The sequence below is a fragment of the Notolepis coatsorum genome (assembly GCF_963971535.1).
Source record: "Notolepis coatsorum genome assembly, chromosome: 20".
In the NCBI taxonomy this organism is placed as follows: Eukaryota; Metazoa; Chordata; class Actinopteri; order Aulopiformes; family Paralepididae; genus Notolepis; species Notolepis coatsorum.
Window position 1 is genome coordinate 1,048,620 of NC_140184.1, and position 18,194 is coordinate 1,066,813.

Below are 18,194 nucleotides of genomic sequence, written 5' to 3' on the forward strand. Positions count from 1 at the left end.
TACACACAGGGCCATTTTCGTTTCGTTTTCAGGGTCAGTTTCGCTTTTCAGAACGCAACGTAATGGCAGGCAAGTTAGGCCCAGTCCACACGAGCGCTGGATTTAATATAACCATGATTGTATGTGCGCAGTTGCACTGTTCGGCCACACACAACCGGGGATTTGCTACACTGCAACCCCGGTCTTTGAAAACCGGAGTCCAGGGTGAAGTTTTCAGCTTACCAAGGAACAGTGAAGTTCACTATTTAAGGCGGTGGGTGGCAGTTTAATAAGATTATTGGACAAATCATGCATGGTTTCAGTCAATAGGCGGCTAAACTTGAATTTAAGACATTTTAAGACTTTCTAAGGACCCAGGCATGCAATTCCACTTACTTGTCATTGCTGGGGGCAGACCTGAACCCGCTTCAGGGAGCACACCTTGAGCTGCTTCCAGTGATAGATCAAGGACTGCTTCCTGTGACACTGTAAGCAGATGACAAACACAGCTTAGTAAGGAACAGTGAACTTGATGAATGAAGACATTTATACATTATTTCCTAGATCAATTAAAAACAGGATTAATGCATTAAATATCTTTAATGCAAGTGCAAGTAGAAAATGTACCCAATACAGCCTGGTGGTAGCTGTTTATTGCCACCGCTGTCGTCCCAAATAACTTTTTGATGTTGTCCATTCGCTTCTTGTTTTTGTTGTTGTTGAAGTGTTCTAGGATGTTTCTCATCAGGAACAGATGGGTCGATGCTAGTTGCTGCGTTAAAAAGTAATTGTTCTTTCTCATTTGTGCAAACAGTTGTTCTGCAACTTGACTGTTTACATGTCCTGCAGTTTGAGGGACTATTATTATTATTATTACTACTAGATCTGGTATGTCTAGATGTAACATTACTGTCTATTTACAAGTTTACTCTATTATTACATGTCATAAATGTCTAGATGTAACATTACTGTCTATGTACCTATGTAAACGAGACGAAAGTGAAGTTGAAAATGGTGCGCAGTAGTGCAAATACTTGTCCAGACCACTAATACTTGTCCAGACCGCCTCCAACCCGTCCAGCCTGGCTCTGCGGCTCTGCAGATACCCCCTACTCTCTCACTGGGCAAGCCTGTGGCAGCCATGAACCTACTGTCTATAGAGGCAGCTAGTGTATGGAAGCAAATGAGTGCCATAAGTATTTGAATTTAATCAGACACCACATGTTTTCAAAGTAATTATTTTCAATGCTATAAATGCGGTGTCTGATTAAATTCAAATACTTATGGCACTCATTTGCTTCCATAAAGCTGGGAGGTGTTGTGTATGAATGAATGAATGAAAACTTTATTTAACAGATTGCAGAATGGGTACTGTACAATACAGTACGGCGCAATACACACAATTGTTAAGGGGATGCAGACCAGAGAAAGACGTTTGTCTTGTTTACATCAGGGTCCCCCATTTTCATTTCATAGTGACATTTATGACATACACAACATACATGACATTTATGGCATAGGGACATACATGACATACAGGTATTTAGTACTGTTACATTTGTGACATATACGATATGCAAAATTACAGTACTGTTACCCAGAGATCCTGACAGAGTATATACATGTGATGGGGAGGGGACTGTACATTAGGAGGGGGTGGGACTGGGTGGGCGGGAGAGAAATATACATACGGTGGAGAGAGAATATATACATGCAGTGGGGAGGAGACTGTCTATTAGGAGGGGGTGGGGGGGGGTTGGACATTTACGGTGGCCAGTTTCGAATTGCAGCCTCCCGTAGGTGCTCTTTAAAGGGGAACTATCTTATAAATGGCCTTTTTGAGTGTTTAGCATTGTTTCCTAGCTATGTGAACTTAATATGATCTATGTCTCTAATTCTCATATTGGCGCATTCTTCCAATTCTCCTCTCACAATATTCACCCTCACTGAACTGAGTCATCTGAAAATGTACTGTTTATCTGTATGTTGTGTATGTCATATATGTTATGATGAATTGAAAATGGGGGACCCTGATGTAAACAAGACGAAAGTCTTTCTCTGGTCTGCATCCATTGTATGTATTGAGCTGTACTGTACTGTACCCATTCTGCAATCTGTTAATAAACTTTTCAATCAATCAATCAATCATGGAACCTAGGTATGTAATTTCATCTTTCCTTGTGACAATATTGTCACCCACTGTAACTGAGAAGCCGTCGGTCTTGCTGAGTTTGTTATTTGAACCGAAGAGAATGGACTCTGTTTTACCAGGTGCAGATTCTGCCGAGTTCAGAGCTGAGGGTTTGTTCAACCTGCAACTTGTTCTTGTCAGAGACCAGCAGGGCTGAGTCGTCCGCGAACAAGAACAAGTTGCAGTCACAAGCTGCAACAGGTGCACTGTTTTCAGTGAGCATGTGTTATTGAATTGATTGATTGATTGATTGATTGAACATTTTATTAATGTCCGCCTTGTTTCGAACTGGTTATGCTTAGGACCTCTTTCGAAGTCGCCCTCTTTCGAAGTGGGTTATGCTTAGAGTTTGGAATCAGGGCTGGTGGCCTGCTCTAAAGATAAACTCTAAGCATAACCGACTTCGAAAGAGGGCCTAAGCATAACCAGTTCGAAACAAGGCGGACATTAATAATATGTTCAATGAATCAATCAATAAATCCAGCTGCTTCTATAGAAAGTAGGTTCGTGGCTGCCACTATATACCTGTATGTACGTCCCTATGCCATAAATGTCATGTCACTCATAAATGTCACTATGAATTGTCATCATTCATTCATTCACAGGCTTGCCCAGTGAGAGGATTCTCCGGCGCCGCAGCTGGACCCTACTCGAGTATCGTCTTCTTCTTGGTGCAGTGACGTCATCATAAAGCGCACTTCCTGGTTTTTTCCCCCACAGCTCGTCGCTCTGATCTGTAGCTGTAACTTCGACAAGAAGGTAGCGATCAAACTGGTAAGTTGTATTTCATTTACCAACAACAAACCAACACCAGGGAACCAAACGACCTAACTAGCTAACTTGTAAAACATTACAGTGTCATTTACACGTCACCCATTGCATCGTTAGTTCCGTTTTTTAAGCACTAAATTCAGTTTGCAAACGGGCCACTAACGTAACATTAGCATAGTTGGCTAACGATACCTGTCAGTCTTGAATTGATGCTACTAGCTTGATGCTAACTGTTTCACTCATACTACTAGCTTGATGCTAACTGTTTCACCCATACTACTAGCTTGATGCTAACCCTCTCTGTTTCACTCATACTATTAGCTTGATGCTAACTGTTTCACCCATACTACTAGCTTGATGCTAACCCTCTCTGTTTCACTCATACTACTAGCTTGTTGCTAACCATCTCTGTTTCACTCATACTACTAGCTTGTTGCTAACCCTCTATGTTTCACTCACACTACTAGCTTGATGCTAACCCTCTCTGTTGCACTCATACTACTAGCTTGTTGCTAACCCTCTCTGTTTCACCCATACTACTAGCTGGTTGTTAACCCTCTCTGTTTCACTCATACTACTAGCTTGTTGCTAACCCTCTCTGTTTCACTCATACTACTAGCTTGTTGTTAACCCTCTGTTTCACTCATACTACTAGCTTGTTGTTAACCCTCTCTGTTTCACTCATACTACTAGCTTGTTGTTAACCCTATGTTTCACTCATACTACTAGCTTGTTGTTAACCCTCTGTTTCACTCACTACTAGCTTGTTGTTAACCCTCTGTTTCACTCATACTACTACTAGCTTGTTGTTAACCCTCTGTTTCACTCATACTACTAGCTTGTTGTTAACCCTCTGTTTCACTCATACTACTACTAGCTTGTTGTTAACCCTCTGTTTCACTCATACTACTAGCTTGTTGTTAACCCTCTGTTTCACTCGTACTAGCTTGTTAACCCTCTCTGTTTCACTCATACTACTAGCTTGTTGTTAACCCTCTCTGTTTCACTCATACTACTAGCTTGTTAACCCTCTCTGTTTCACTCATACTACTAGCTTGTTGCTAACCATCTCTGTTTCACTCATACTACTAGCTTGTTGCTAACCCTCTATGTTTCACTCACACTACTAGCTTGATGCTAACCCTCTCTGTTGCACTCATACTACTAGCTTGTTGCTAACCCTCTCTGTTTCACCCATACTACTAGCTGGTTGTTAACCCTCTCTGTTTCACTCATACTACTAGCTTGTTGCTAACCCTCTCTGTTTCACTCATACTACTAGCTTGTTGCTAACCCTCTCTGTTTCACTCATACTACTAGCTTGTTGTTAACCCTCTCTGTTTCACTCATACTACTAGCTTGTTGTTAACCCTCTGTTTCACTCATACTACTAGCTTGTTGTTAACCCTATGTTTCACTCATACTACTAGCTTGTTGTTAACCCTCTGTTTCACTCATACTACTAGCTTGTTGTTAACCCTCTGTTTCACTCATACTACTACTAGCTTGTTGTTAACCCTCTGTTTCACTCATACTACTAGCTTGTTGTTAACCCTCTGTTTCACTCGTACTAGCTTGTTAACCCTCTCTGTTTCACTCATACTACTAGCTTGTTAACCCTCTCTGTTTCACTCATACTACTAGCTTGTTGCTAACCCTCTCTGTTTCACTCATACTACTAGCTTGTTGCTAACCCTCTCTGTTTCACTCATACTACTAGCTTGTTGCTAACCCTCTCTGTTTCACTCATACCACTAGCTTGTTGTTAACCCTCTCTGTTTCACTCATACCACTAGCTTGTTGTTAACCCTCTGTTTCACTCATACTACTAGCTTGTAGTGTTGTCACGATACTGGAATTTCGACTTCGATACGATACCTTGAAAAGTATCGATACCATTTCGATACCAAAAAGAAAAAATATATATATATATTTTTTTTATAAACAAAGTTAGCTTTTGTTGCTGGTTGATTAGAGAGAGAGAGAGAGAGAGAGCTAAGGGAGCTAACGGCTAGCAGTAGCTAACGTTAGCTGATAGCTGCCTGTAACGTTACTAACAACTTATCAGCTGTTGATATTATGCGCCATCAGTAGACAACATATCGTATCATGTATTAAACTAGAGTTAATGGTTTAATGCTTCAGTGACGTTGAAAGAGCAGCTGTCACGAACCTCTTTCATTTCTTTATGGAGATCCGCGTTGGCACTGATCTGTAACACCGCTTGCAAATAGCATTGGGGCATCTTCTTTAGCTTGTCCTTCGTTGTTTACTTCAAACCCGACGTACCTCCAAACAGCACTTCTGCTGTTTTCTTTATCCACAAGCACAAGTTGCGGATGCTCTGCATTTGCCATCTTCAGCTAAAATGTTTGTCGGCTCTGTGAGGGGGAGGGCTGGAGGAGGCGGAGGGGCAAGCGTGCTCTGAACAGCGTGTCAACAACTTGCGGTAGAACACTCGCCAGCTGGTACCGATACTGCAGAAAGTATTGGTATTTCGGGAAATGAGTATCGAAACCATTTTAAATATTCAGTATCGATATGTATCGATACTTCGATATTTTTGACAACACTACTAGCTTGTTAACCCTCTGTTTCACTCATACTACTAGCTTGTTGTTAACGCTCTCTGTTTCACTCATACTACTAGCTTGTTGTTAACCCTCTCTGTTTCACTCATACTACTAGCTTGTTGTTAACCCTCTCTGTTTCACTACTAGCTTGTTGTTAACCCTCTTTCATTCATACTAGTAGCTACCAGCTAATTATACAAGAAAAGGAGTCGGCCTGTTTGGAAAGTATTTAGTGTTTTTAGGTTAGAAAAAACCAAAACTATTTGTCTCTTTCTTCCACCAGGAGTTTTCGGCTGCCTGCCTGAGATCTGGACGACTGACAGCTGCCAGTTTATCACAGAAACCAGTGGTTTGTGTGTCTGCAACTGACTTCCGCTCTGTACTTGTTGCGTTGCTGCACGACAAACAGGAAGAGAGAGAGAGAGAGAGAGTGGTGAACGGAGAGAGGAAGCTGTCCTGATATCTGTGTCAGCCTCAGAATGACTGAGTTCTGGGTTTGTTTCAGCTGCTGCATCGCCGAGCAGCCTCAGCCGGTGAGTACTCATCACCAGCAGGGGGGGGGGGTTGGCATAGATATATATATATATAAAGATGACTCACCCACGCTGCTGGGCCAATGGAGACTGACGTTGCCACATGGTGGCCATCTTGCTAGCATGGTAGCACGCCCACTCATAACATGAATACTATTGAAATAACCATAGCTTGCTCAATTTTCAACCGTTTGGTTTGTTAAAAACGTCAGATGTAATTATCATACTGCATACTTATAATGGACTTTCATACGCACACACTCACTTTAAACAAACACACTGTAGCACCCACTCCACACACTTTATAGCACACACCCACTTTAAACAAACACACTGTAGCACCCACTCCCCACACTTTATATTTATGGATGAAGGATTGCACTACAACTCGTACACCTTACTGTACATTGTACCTAAAATTGTACCTCATCCCATTTCTGCTTTGCACTAGATAGTACTGTACATTAGTACACTGCATAGTATTGTGTATTGTATATTATATGGTAACTCAGAACATTGTACATAAGTCTATACCGAACACTGTGACCTCATTTTCTTCTTCTAAATTCATGCTATATTATGTTATTATGTTATTTGATACTATCTTGTCTAGCACAGTCTCTGGAGCGTAACAGTAAGAAGCATTTTGTATGAAAGTATTCTGTACTTCTGTATGACAACTATTAAAGAACTTGAACTTGAACTTGAACTTGAACATATGAAATAAAAATAAAATAAAATGCTTTATATATATTATCTATGGGGGTTGGAAGCAGGGGGGGGGGGGGCGCATCAGGCCAGAGACCAGGAGGAGCAGAGCTTCAAGCTCGACGGTGGAATATGTAATATCATCAAATCTCTAGGCAAAATATGACAACATAGTACTGTGCTTTGTTTACAGTTTTTGTTTGATGTGTTGAAGTGCAATACCAAGCAGGCTCTTTGAGAGGTCGCTGTTTGACTGCATTACAGATTCTACTTTTAATGACGCACTCCCTCCCAGTGGCTGAAATCTAAAATAATTTTCCAGTCAACTATTAAATAAAATGATCAATAACCTGTATATTAATAAATAACAACCACATTACAAATCCACTTTGATCCCAGAGAACAAATATTCATTTTCCCCCATCCCTAGTGCATAATGTGATATTTTGTTGCACTGGCATTGAAGAAGGTCGTTTACATTTTGAAACGGTGCTCTTTAAAATAGGTCTGAAAGAAAAAACATTTAGGCAGATCATAATTATTCTAATCCTAGACTTTTAAAAGTTTTATCAAATGTATTTCTAATGTTGTAGGCCTGTACTTTCTTTACAGCCTACTAGTATTACTGTTACCAAGAGTACTAGTATTACTGTTACCAAGAGTACTAGTATTACTGTTACCAAGAGTACTAGTATTACTGTTACCAAGAGTACTAGTATTACTGTTACCAAGAGTACTAGTATTACTGTTACCAAGAGTACTGGTATTACTGTTACCAAGAATACTAGTATTACTGTTGCCAAGAGTACTGGTATTACTGTTACCAAGAGTACTGGTATTACTGTTACCAAGAGTACTAGTATTACTGTTACCAAGAGTACTGGTATTACTGTTACCAAGAGTACTGGTATTACTGTTACCAAGAGTACTAGTATTACTGTTACCAAGAGTACTAGTATTACTGTTACCAAGAGTACTGGTATTACTGTTACCAAGAGTACTAGTATTACTGTTACCAAGAGTACTGGTATTACTGTTACCAAGAGTACTGGTATTACTGTTACCAAGAGTACTGGTATTACTGTTACCAAGAATACTGGTATTACTGTTACCAAGAGTACTGGTATTACTGTTACCAAGAGTACTGGTATTACTGTTACCAAGAGTACTGGTATTACTGTTACCAATAATACTAGTATTACTGTTACCAAGAGTACTAGTATTACTGTTACCAAGAATACTAGTATTACTGTTACCAAGAGTACTGGTATTACTGTTACCAAGAGTACTAGTATTACTGTTACCAAGAATACTGGTATTACTGTTACCAAGCCTACTGGTATTACTGTTACCAAGAATACTGGTATTACTGTTACCAAGAGTACTAGTATTACTGTTACCAAGAATACTAGTATTACTGTTACCAAGAGTACTGGTATTACTGTTACCAAGAGTACTAGTATTACTGTTACCAAGAATACTGGTATTACTGTTACCAAGAGTACTAGTATTACTGTTACCAAGAGTACTGGTATTACTGTTACCAAGAATACTAGTATTACTGTTACCAAGAGTACTAGTATTACTGTTACCAAGAGTACTAGTATTACTGTTACCAAGAATACTGGTATTACTGTTACCAAGAATACTGGTATTACTGTTACCAAGCGTACTAGTATTACTGTTACCAAGAGTACTGGTATTACTGTTACCAAGAGTACTAGTATTACTAGTATTACTGTTACCAAGAGTACTGGTATTACTGTTACCAAGAGTACTAGTATTACTGTTACCAAGAGTACTAGTATTACTGCTACCAAGAGTACTAGTATTACTGCTACCAAGAGTACTGGTATTACTGTTACCAAGAGTACTAGTATTACTGTTACCAAGAGTACTAGTATTACTGTTACCAAGAGTACTAGTATTACTGTTACCAAGAGTACTAGTATTACTGTTACCAAGAGTACTAGTATTACTGTTACCAAGAGTACTAGTACCGTTACCAAGATTACTAGTATTGTCAACGTCAAGACTTTTGGTTTATTTAATGTAAGGATCAGATCATGTAAAGGGGTCTAAATTATTTAACAGGTTTTCTGCTTGTGAGCATGCGCAGTTGGCACAGCTGCCTTTTTAAAATGGTAGGCGATGTCATTCTAACTGGAGCACTGACAGGAACACATCGCCCGTTGGTAAAGTAGACTTGATTGATTGAAAACTATTAACATGGCTATGTCACCTATAAACACAATCTAATGTATCACGTTGGCTGCTGGCTGCTAATGCAGCCTGCGGATAATATTTGCATGTGCACAGGGTTGTTGGTGATGGTGGTTAAATGAAGGATGATCGTTGTTGTGTTTGAATGTTTGCCGCTAGCTTGTGGCTAGGCTAGCGTACTTTGCCGATGGTGCACATCGGTCTGGGGCTTTGCCGGTCGGTCATGCAGAGATTCATGTGGGAACTTTGGTGTGTGTGTGCTCCGATTGAATGAGAGCTGCTGTCTTGTCCCGTTGTGTGGGTTTGCGCCGTGTTTGAGACGACGTTGTTTGAATGGCTTGTGTGAGATGCGGAGGAGGAAGTAAACATTGCCAGGCATTCTGGTAAATGTAGTTATTGTAGTTCTCCCTCGTTCGCCCACTGTTAAAGGGGACATGACATGCAGGTTTGATTAATATGTATGAAATGTATAGTGTATACAGTATATTCAATAGTAGTATTGAATACTATTGATGGTATATTAATATATATATAATATAACTTAATAATATGTTTAATTAATGTGTATGCTACTGTGCATTTTGTTCTGATTCACAGGTTTTTGACCTATGGTCAGCCATAACTACAAGCTATGTTATCTGTGGAAATTATAACTATAATCTATGGACAGTTATCTAAAGAGAGAAACTATCTCAACTGGTCTGTTTAAATAAACAAACTAATGACTAACCATTGAGTCATCCATTGTGTGGTGCCTGTCATACCCTTTCGGAGGGTTTCAAATAAGATATTTTTTTAAAGATCCGAACAAGTATTAGTGTTACCAAGAATACTGATATTATTATGTTACCAAGAGTACTAGTATTACTGTTACCAAGAGTACTAGTATTACTGTTACCAAGAGTACTAGTATTACTGTTACCAAGAGTACTAGTATTACTGTTACCAAGAGTACTAGTATTACTGTTACCAAGAATACTGGTATTACTGTTACCAAGAATACTGGTATTACTGTTACCAAGAATACTGGTATTACTGATACCAGTAGAGTAGAGATTTACTTGTACTTGCAAACTAGCCTTGGAATATCAAAATGAGAACTATTGTGAATCATGAACTTCTTTTGATTGTTGTGAATCATCAAGATCATCAATCGATATTATGATATTATCTCCCAGCTCTTATTAATGATACATTTTAGTGCAAAGGTGTGCAAATTGCAAAACACTTTCTTCCCTTCATTGTATTGTACTCACTGCCCACCTCACTTGTTGTATGTGACGTTGACTGTTGTAAACACGGCTCTCTGCTGTGACATGTAGACACACCTCTCTGTGACATGTAGACACACCTCTCTGCTGTGACGTGTAGACACTAGGGGTGGAACGGTTTGCATTCGAACCGTACACCGTTCGGTACGACCTCCACGGTTCGGGGCATGTGTGTATTGTTCGGTTATAACGTTAGCTGCAAGCTAGGCTAACGCTATGTTAGCCGCAAGCTAACGAACGTTAGCCGCGAGCTAACCGTGGAAACGCTTACAGCGAAGTGACTCCACGACACCATTAGTGTGGAAGGGGGGTATATTGACGAGGCTTGACAACAGAGGTTCAAAGATAACTTTACGTTTATTGGCTGTTTGTTTATATTATATCATCAGGGCTTCTCCAGGGCCCTATTCCCCGTACCTGGTTCAACTAAGTCGATCAAGAGTCCCATTATCCAGATTCAATTAACCCGATGTTTGAATCCGGGATTTTCCTGTTCCTCGAACGCTGATTCAGTCAAGTTCATTCAAACCAGACTTGAGACTCAGGATAATTGCGCGCGGCCGCTTCAGTTGAAAAGACAGCAGGTGTCGATAGCAGAAATCCTGATTTCCTAACGGCATTGATTGATTGATTTAAAACTTTATTAACGGATTGCAGAATGGGTACAATGCAGTACGGCTCAATAGCCTCGCAGACAAGTTAAATGCATAATCTATAGGCTAATTTTAAGTCCCTCATTACCCCAATCAATCAGATTATATTTCTTTAAACGTGCCTGCTGGCAGTAGGTTTATGGATTGAATAATCAAATGAGATCTTGCTAGCGAAAATAATTAGTTCAACTCTTTCAGAATTAGGATACGGCTCTCTTATCCATTGATGGATGTATGGTGGATGTTTTATTTGTCTGGCACCATGGTGTGATGGATGTTTCTTATGTCTCTCATGCGGACGACCCGCATTCGAATCCCCGTCTTTTCTAATTTATTTTCTTCTTATTGCAATGTAAATGCTTCAATTTGGTGCACTTTGAGAGCTATATAAAGAATGACATCCTCAATGCATGTAGATTTATAATATTTTAACTTAAAACTAGGCAACTTTTGCGTATAGTCTTAATATTATATTCCAAAAAAAATTATATTGGAAACGCTGGGTTTCGAACTAGGGTCGTCCGCTTGACAGGAGTGAGCACTAGCCGTTGCACCACTGTGCCAGACGGGATATATCCATTGTGTATCCATCAATACAAGAGACCCCTGTTTCGAATATTTTTCTTTTGAATGAAGTTTTATCTCTTTATTCTCAAATGCATTAATGTGACGTCAACGGCTCATTCAATTGCTCAAATCCGTCAAACAGCGCATCTCATTCTCATCAGACATTTTAATCCCAGTTACAATATCACAATAACGTGTGAGTGATGATACAATTCAACAATCCTCAGATTCCTCGTAATTCATAATCCACAAAGACCACAATCCACGCATAGACACTTCAATTTTATGCTTGAATGAAACACAATCCGGGCGCTCCGTTAAGCAAATCTACAGCGGAGAATATATGAAACTAATCGGAGCCAAACGGCCGATAGGTTTCATTCATTAAAAATATCCCCGCGGGATTCACATTTGCAATGCGCCGTTATTAAAATAACCACATGCAGCGTGTATCGCGACTCCGAGCGCCGTATATGACGTGCATTATTTTATTTAGGACAAAGTAAATCTATAGGCTGAATATGATTTATTATCAGCATTTAGTTCTATTATTATACATTTCAAAAGCCCCCTCTAGGAAAACGAAGCACAAAAACATAATTCAGAATGGTATACTATAATGGGATCTAGACTGTGAGAAATATTTCAGGAAGCAAGCTGGCATTTCTTTGCGAGGGCGTGGCCATGCAGGTTATCCAGCTAACTGAACTTAACCCTGCTCCGGACCAGGTTCAAACTTTCTGATCTGTTACCATGGTGATTTAGAAAATCCGACTTCGGGGAACAGAAAGGTCTGGCTTAAGTCAAGCTATGCTGGAAATTATCCGGCTAACTCAGTTAGCCAGGTACGGGGAACGGGGCCCAGGTTCCAACCCTGTGTTACTGTTGACTATTTACTTCCTGGTGTGACGTCACTTCAAATACGGCTACCAAGAATCTCAAAAAGTGAGTCTAGTCGATTAGGTATCATGCAGTGAAAAGCGGCATAAGGGCCCGTGTCGACCGGGGACGTTTTATGAGTTGTCAGCGCCTTTCTGTCATTGATTTCTATGCTACAGACGTGACAGGCGCGCTCTTTTTCCCAGCGCCGCGCCTCGCGTTTTAGCGCTCTCGGCGGAAGCATTTAACTTTTTTCAACCGGCCAATCAACATCGAGCAAGTGGGGGAGCCGCGGCAGTCGCGAGACTCAGGAAACCGCTCGGAGCTTTTTTTTTTTGCTTTTCAAATCGGTCCGTCTTGAAAAAAACGTCCCCGGTGGACACAAAGTCTCAGAGAATACTTAATAATGTTTCATGCAATTAAAAAGTAAATATATATTTAGTACACATGATTTATTTATTTTAAATAACAGTGACTTTTCCTTTTTGATAAAGTCTAGTGCTGGTTGAGCATATGCATACTCTGTGCATCCTCTTAACAATTGTGTGTATTGAGCTGTACTGTATTGTACCCATTCTGCAATATGTTAATACAATTATCAATCAATACTTTATGTTGATGGCCTTTGTCTATCAGGGCTGTACGTAGGGCTGGGCGATATAACGATAACGATAAATATTGCGATATATATATAATATATATATATATATAATACTCCCTTATTCAATAACAATGCACTCTTGTATTTTATTTTTTTATTATTTTTTAAACAAACATATAAACAAACATGACAACACACGATAAGATATACAAGCATTAATTGTCAGGGCACATCCAATGACATCACCTTTTAGTTAGTTGTCTTATATAAGATATACCCATAATACCTGTTATCTAAAAAAAAAACCTACACACATATGCTCAGCTCGAACCCCCCCCTCCCGGACCCCACCTTGAGAAGTACCTCCACTATCCCTCGCACCTAACCAGACACTACCATTATAAGCTAGCTTTTATTCTCTCCACCACTTCTAACCACATTGACATTTTGGATTCATTGAGACCCAGAATTCTTGCTGTAGATATTTCATGGTAAATTACATCGAGATATGTAAGAAACCAAACTTTACGGCACATTTTTTCCGGTTGAAACCAGCGTGATGCGATCAGCTTTTTGGCTACTGTGATACCCGATAAAACCAATCTCTTTAGCTGTGGATTCACTGCAAACTCAAAAACATCATTCAATAATAATACCGAGGGGTGTACAGGTATATTCCAAGATACGAGTTTTGATATTTGTTGGGTCACATCTTTCCAGAATGCCTTAACTGGTGAGCAGTCCCAATACATGTGCATAAATGTCCCTTCGTTCCCATTTGTACATTGGGTGCATTTGGAATCTTGTTTAAGCCCCATTCGGCACAGTCTTATAGGAGTCAAGTATGTCCTGTGAATATAGTTAAGATTGATTTGTTGATGATCCGGGTTCCTTGATGTAAGTCGGACATTTGCCCAGGCTCCTTGCCAATCAAAGTCATTTTCCAGGTCTGGTATATCCCTCCTCCAGACAGAGTCAAGTTGGAGGGTTTCATACGAGGACGTTAGTAATTGATGATAAAATTCTGAAACAAAACCTCTCATAACAATGCACTCTTGATTGGAAAACAACCTATAAGATTCCCTAGATGGGAAAAGCAAGGCATACACTCATTAGGAGACGTTTTCAACAAACAGGGTTTTTGTAGTTTCGATGAAATACGCAAAAAAAATTATCTCACCAAGTCCACATATTATTTTTACGCACAGTTATTGGCATGTTTGAAGGCTCACGGTGTTCCATTAAGGATACCAATTGTACACCACAGATACCACACATTTTTATATGAAAGAGAGACATCGAGAGGTTTTGTTTCAGATTTGTATCATCAATTACTAACGTCCTCGTATGAAACCCTCCAACTAGACTCTGCCTGGAGGAGGGATATACCAGACCTGGAAAATGACTTTGATTGGCAAGGAGCCTGGGCAAATGTCCGACTTACATCAAGGAACCCGGATCATCAACAAATCAATCTTAACTATATTCACAGGACATACTTGACTCCTATAAGACTGAGCAGAATGGGTCTTAAACAAGACTCCAAATGCTCCCAATGTACAAATGGGGATGAAGGGACATTTATGCACATGTACTGGGACTGCCCACCAGTTAAGATATTCTGGAAAGATGTGACCCAACAATTATCAAAACTCGTATCTTGGAATATACCTGTACACCCCTCGGTATTACTATTGAATGATGTTTTTGAGTTTGCAGTAAATCCACAGCTAAAGAGATTGGTTTTATCGGGTATCACAGTAGCTAAAAAGCTGATCGCATCACGCTGGTTTCAACCGGAAAAGATTTGCCGGAAAGTTTGGTTTCTTACATATCTCGATGTGATTTATCAAGAAATATCTACAGCAAGAATTCTGGGTCTCAATGAATCCAAAATGTCAATGTGGTTAGAAGTGGTGGAGAGAATAAAAGCTAGCTTATAATGGTAGTGTCTGGTTAGGTGCGAGGGATAATGGAGGTACTACCCAAGGTGGGGTCCGGGAGGGGGGGGTTCGAGCTGGAGCATATGTGTGTAGGTTTTTAGATAACAGGTATTAGGGGTATATCTTATATAAGACAATTAACTAAAATGTGATTTCATTGGATGTGCTCAGACAATTAATGCTTGTATATCTTATCGTGTGTTGTCATGTTTGTTTATGTGTTTGTTTAAAAAATTATAAAAAAATAAAATACAAATATTGCGATATATTTTAATAATCGATATCGAATATCGAAATTTAAAAGAAAAACTTTTTTTTTTTTTTGTGACCTGCAACAGGGCTGGGCAGTTTTAAAACAGAGACAGTGGACAGACTTGTCTTTCTTGCCTGCAACTTAAAGTAATGGCTTTGCTTGTCCAAATGACAATACTGACCAAATTGAGATTTATTTTTCTCTTGTCCATTTATTTTGTTTGCTTTCTAATTTAAAATACAGTTTGAAACCGTCTGTACACAGTAGGCTATGTGTGCTAGCAGAGCTAGACTCCAGTCACGGTGCACATGTGCGGTGGTTTGTCCACCAAAAAAGCGCCAAAAGATCGAAAATAAACTAGCAGAGCCAGAACTGTTCAACTCCCCTGGAGCCACAGCCAGCAGAGAAGCCGGGTTACTTTCGCTTTTAAACCAGCTGCAGCCTGAGAACTGGAGTGTGAGGGGATGTAACACTAAAGATGGCGGCAACGACAAAGAATTGCTGCAAAATAAACATACATCTGTTGTTTAAAAAAAAAAAGGAAAAAAAAAGTTTAATTTTTTTTTTATACTTATAACAATTTCGATAATTATCGATATCGAGAAATATGATAACATTATCATATCGTATATCATTTCCATATCGCCCAGCCCTAGCTGTACGTTAACTTTTTTTGCACATAGCACTGGTGCTACAGAGGTTGATAGTTTTGTAGCACAGGCCAAAATCTTGTAGCACAAGTATAAAACGTGTTATATTTGTAACAGTCACAAATGTGCCTATTGTATTTGTGTTATTTAGTTGCAGTGCCATGTTTGGCTGTCATTTAGTATATCGCCATGTGTTATTATTACTATAATACTCTCATATGCTATTTTCAATTAATATCATAAACAACATAAGGAATATTAGCATAATTTGAGTGGACTGAAGGAATGAGTCGGCGTTAATAGTTTTAAATGCAAATAATTTATTGAAACATAGAAGTGGGGTCGGTTGGGACACACACACACAATGGGGGACCCTGATGTAAACAAGACAAACGTCTTTCTCTGGTCTGCATCCCCTTAACAATTGTGTGTATTGAGCCGTACCCATTCTGCAATCTGTTAAATAAAGTTTTCATTCATTCATTCACACACACTGTTTCAACTCACCACCCCCGCATCATATTGTAGTCTAGTCTGTCTTCAAACTTCCACTCCTCTCGAAACTTTTTTATATTTGAATATCAACATTATCTGTCCATCCTCAGTAATCCTCAGTTTACTATAATATACTCCTGTCCTGAGTCCTCCTGACTAGTGACTTCATCGTCTTTCCAAACGCACGCACGCACGCACACAGGGAAGGGGAGAGAGTGCCCCCCCCATTTCCCTTTCCCCAGTCCACACTGTGTCTGCTGGCTCTGCGCCTCTGCCTCTGATCAGGATTAGCTTGTTAGCTTGCTAACGTTGTAGTGATTGTAATGGTACATAAACGTTAATTTCGGGCGATGTGCGCATAAAGGAATGGCGACGGTGCAAAGCATGTAGATGCATTTGACCCGTTGCGAGAGAAAAAAAACACCACAGACTTATTTCGGGACGTGTAGGCGCACTGCTGTGTTAACGCAGCAGTGCGCACCAACGACCAACGCGCTGCTCTGTTTGCAGAAGCACGGATAGGGCGGATATGACTCGTCGAGTTGTCAGTTTTTTCAAAATAAGAGTATCATATGCACCTGAACGTTGCTAGCTGTCGGAGCCTAGTTATTATAGCTGGAGCTGCGCGTGGGCAGAAATGAGACCCGCTACAGGATTTTCAAAATAAGAGTATCTATATGAACCGAATCCCTATCGCACCAGTGCTACTGAAGTAAATCCATTCATCGCACAGACCGCTGTTGCTGTACCACGTGCAATATATATGTCGCACTGTACAGCCCCGTCTATAATGTGGCCACAAAAATAGAATTATTTTGTTTGTTTGCACTAAATTTATACTTTGACAAATGTTGCCTATATTTTTCAGTCAGTTTGGTCTTTGTGTGCCAAACATTATTTAAGGCAAACCTTAAACTTTTTTTTTACCAAATAAATGAGAAGCATGTTTAAATCAGCAATGTCCCTCTTGTTGCTGTACCAAAATATCTCCTAGCTCTAACCGGTCACTGTCAAAATAATGTGCCTGATGTCAAACTGCCTCATTCTTTCAGTTTTTGCATTACTACGTCCTTGAGAATAACTGAAAAGTTGGATTATTTTAGGCTATATATCTTATGCTGATGTATGGTATTTTTGGAGTGTAAAAAAAGAAGAGAAAAAAACGTATATCGAACCGAACAGAAAACCGTGACGCCAAAACCGTGATATGAACTGAACCGTAGATTTTATATTATGGTAGTCGAGCATAATAATTACTCAACACCGTTACTTGAAAAAAAAGATAGCAAACTATTACTTGTGAATATGATCTTTGTTATTAAAAAATTTTAGATTTCTTAATATCATGCATGCCATGTGCGATCTCCTGGTATTCACCACATGTGGAGTAGCAACCATTTTGTGCAAAAAAAATCACAACCCTGTTACACTCAACCCCGTTACGTGTTTGATTGTAACAGGGTTGTGAGATTGTAACGGGGTTGTGATTTTAACACTGATTTTGAAGTTATACAATAATAGTACAATTTATTATTGAGCTTTTTCAACATGCTTATGCCACATACATATTAATTGTAATGTTCATGTTGCTGTGTGTGTGCTTTGTCACTGGACAAAAAGGGTCTATCTGGACATCTGTGAGTCTGTGATGGCACCAACAACAGCAGCAGAGAGAATCCACATCCCCAGCCAGCTAGAGAAGGGAATCCACATCCCCAGCCAGCTAGTGGAGGGAATCCACAGCCAACCAGTGGAAGGAATCCACATCCCCAGCCAGCTAGAGAAGGGAATCCACATCCCCAGACAGCCAGTCCACAAGCATAAAATGGAATCCAATGGGGAAACCCAGAGCTAATTGGGCAGTGGTGCATCCTGACATACGAGAATGATCTGTATCCAGGCAT

The 18,194-nt window shown here is 39.8% G+C and overlaps 1 protein-coding gene across 1 annotated transcript in view; it reads left to right on the plus strand.

Annotated features, from left to right (window-relative positions):
• The first annotated feature begins 2,883 nt into the window (after positions 1 to 2,883).
• The window catches only part of LOC311247253 (CDC42 small effector protein 2-like), a 31,313-nt gene continuing 16,002 nt past the window's right edge, over positions 2,884 to 18,194 (plus strand). The window contains exons 1-2 of the mRNA XM_084337602.1: positions 2,884 to 2,944; positions 5,798 to 6,047. Coding sequence (XP_084193728.1) covers positions 5,994 to 6,047 — 54 coding nt within the window. The 5' untranslated portion in view covers positions 2,884 to 2,944; positions 5,798 to 5,993. The remainder of the gene's footprint in view (positions 2,945 to 5,797; positions 6,048 to 18,194) is intronic.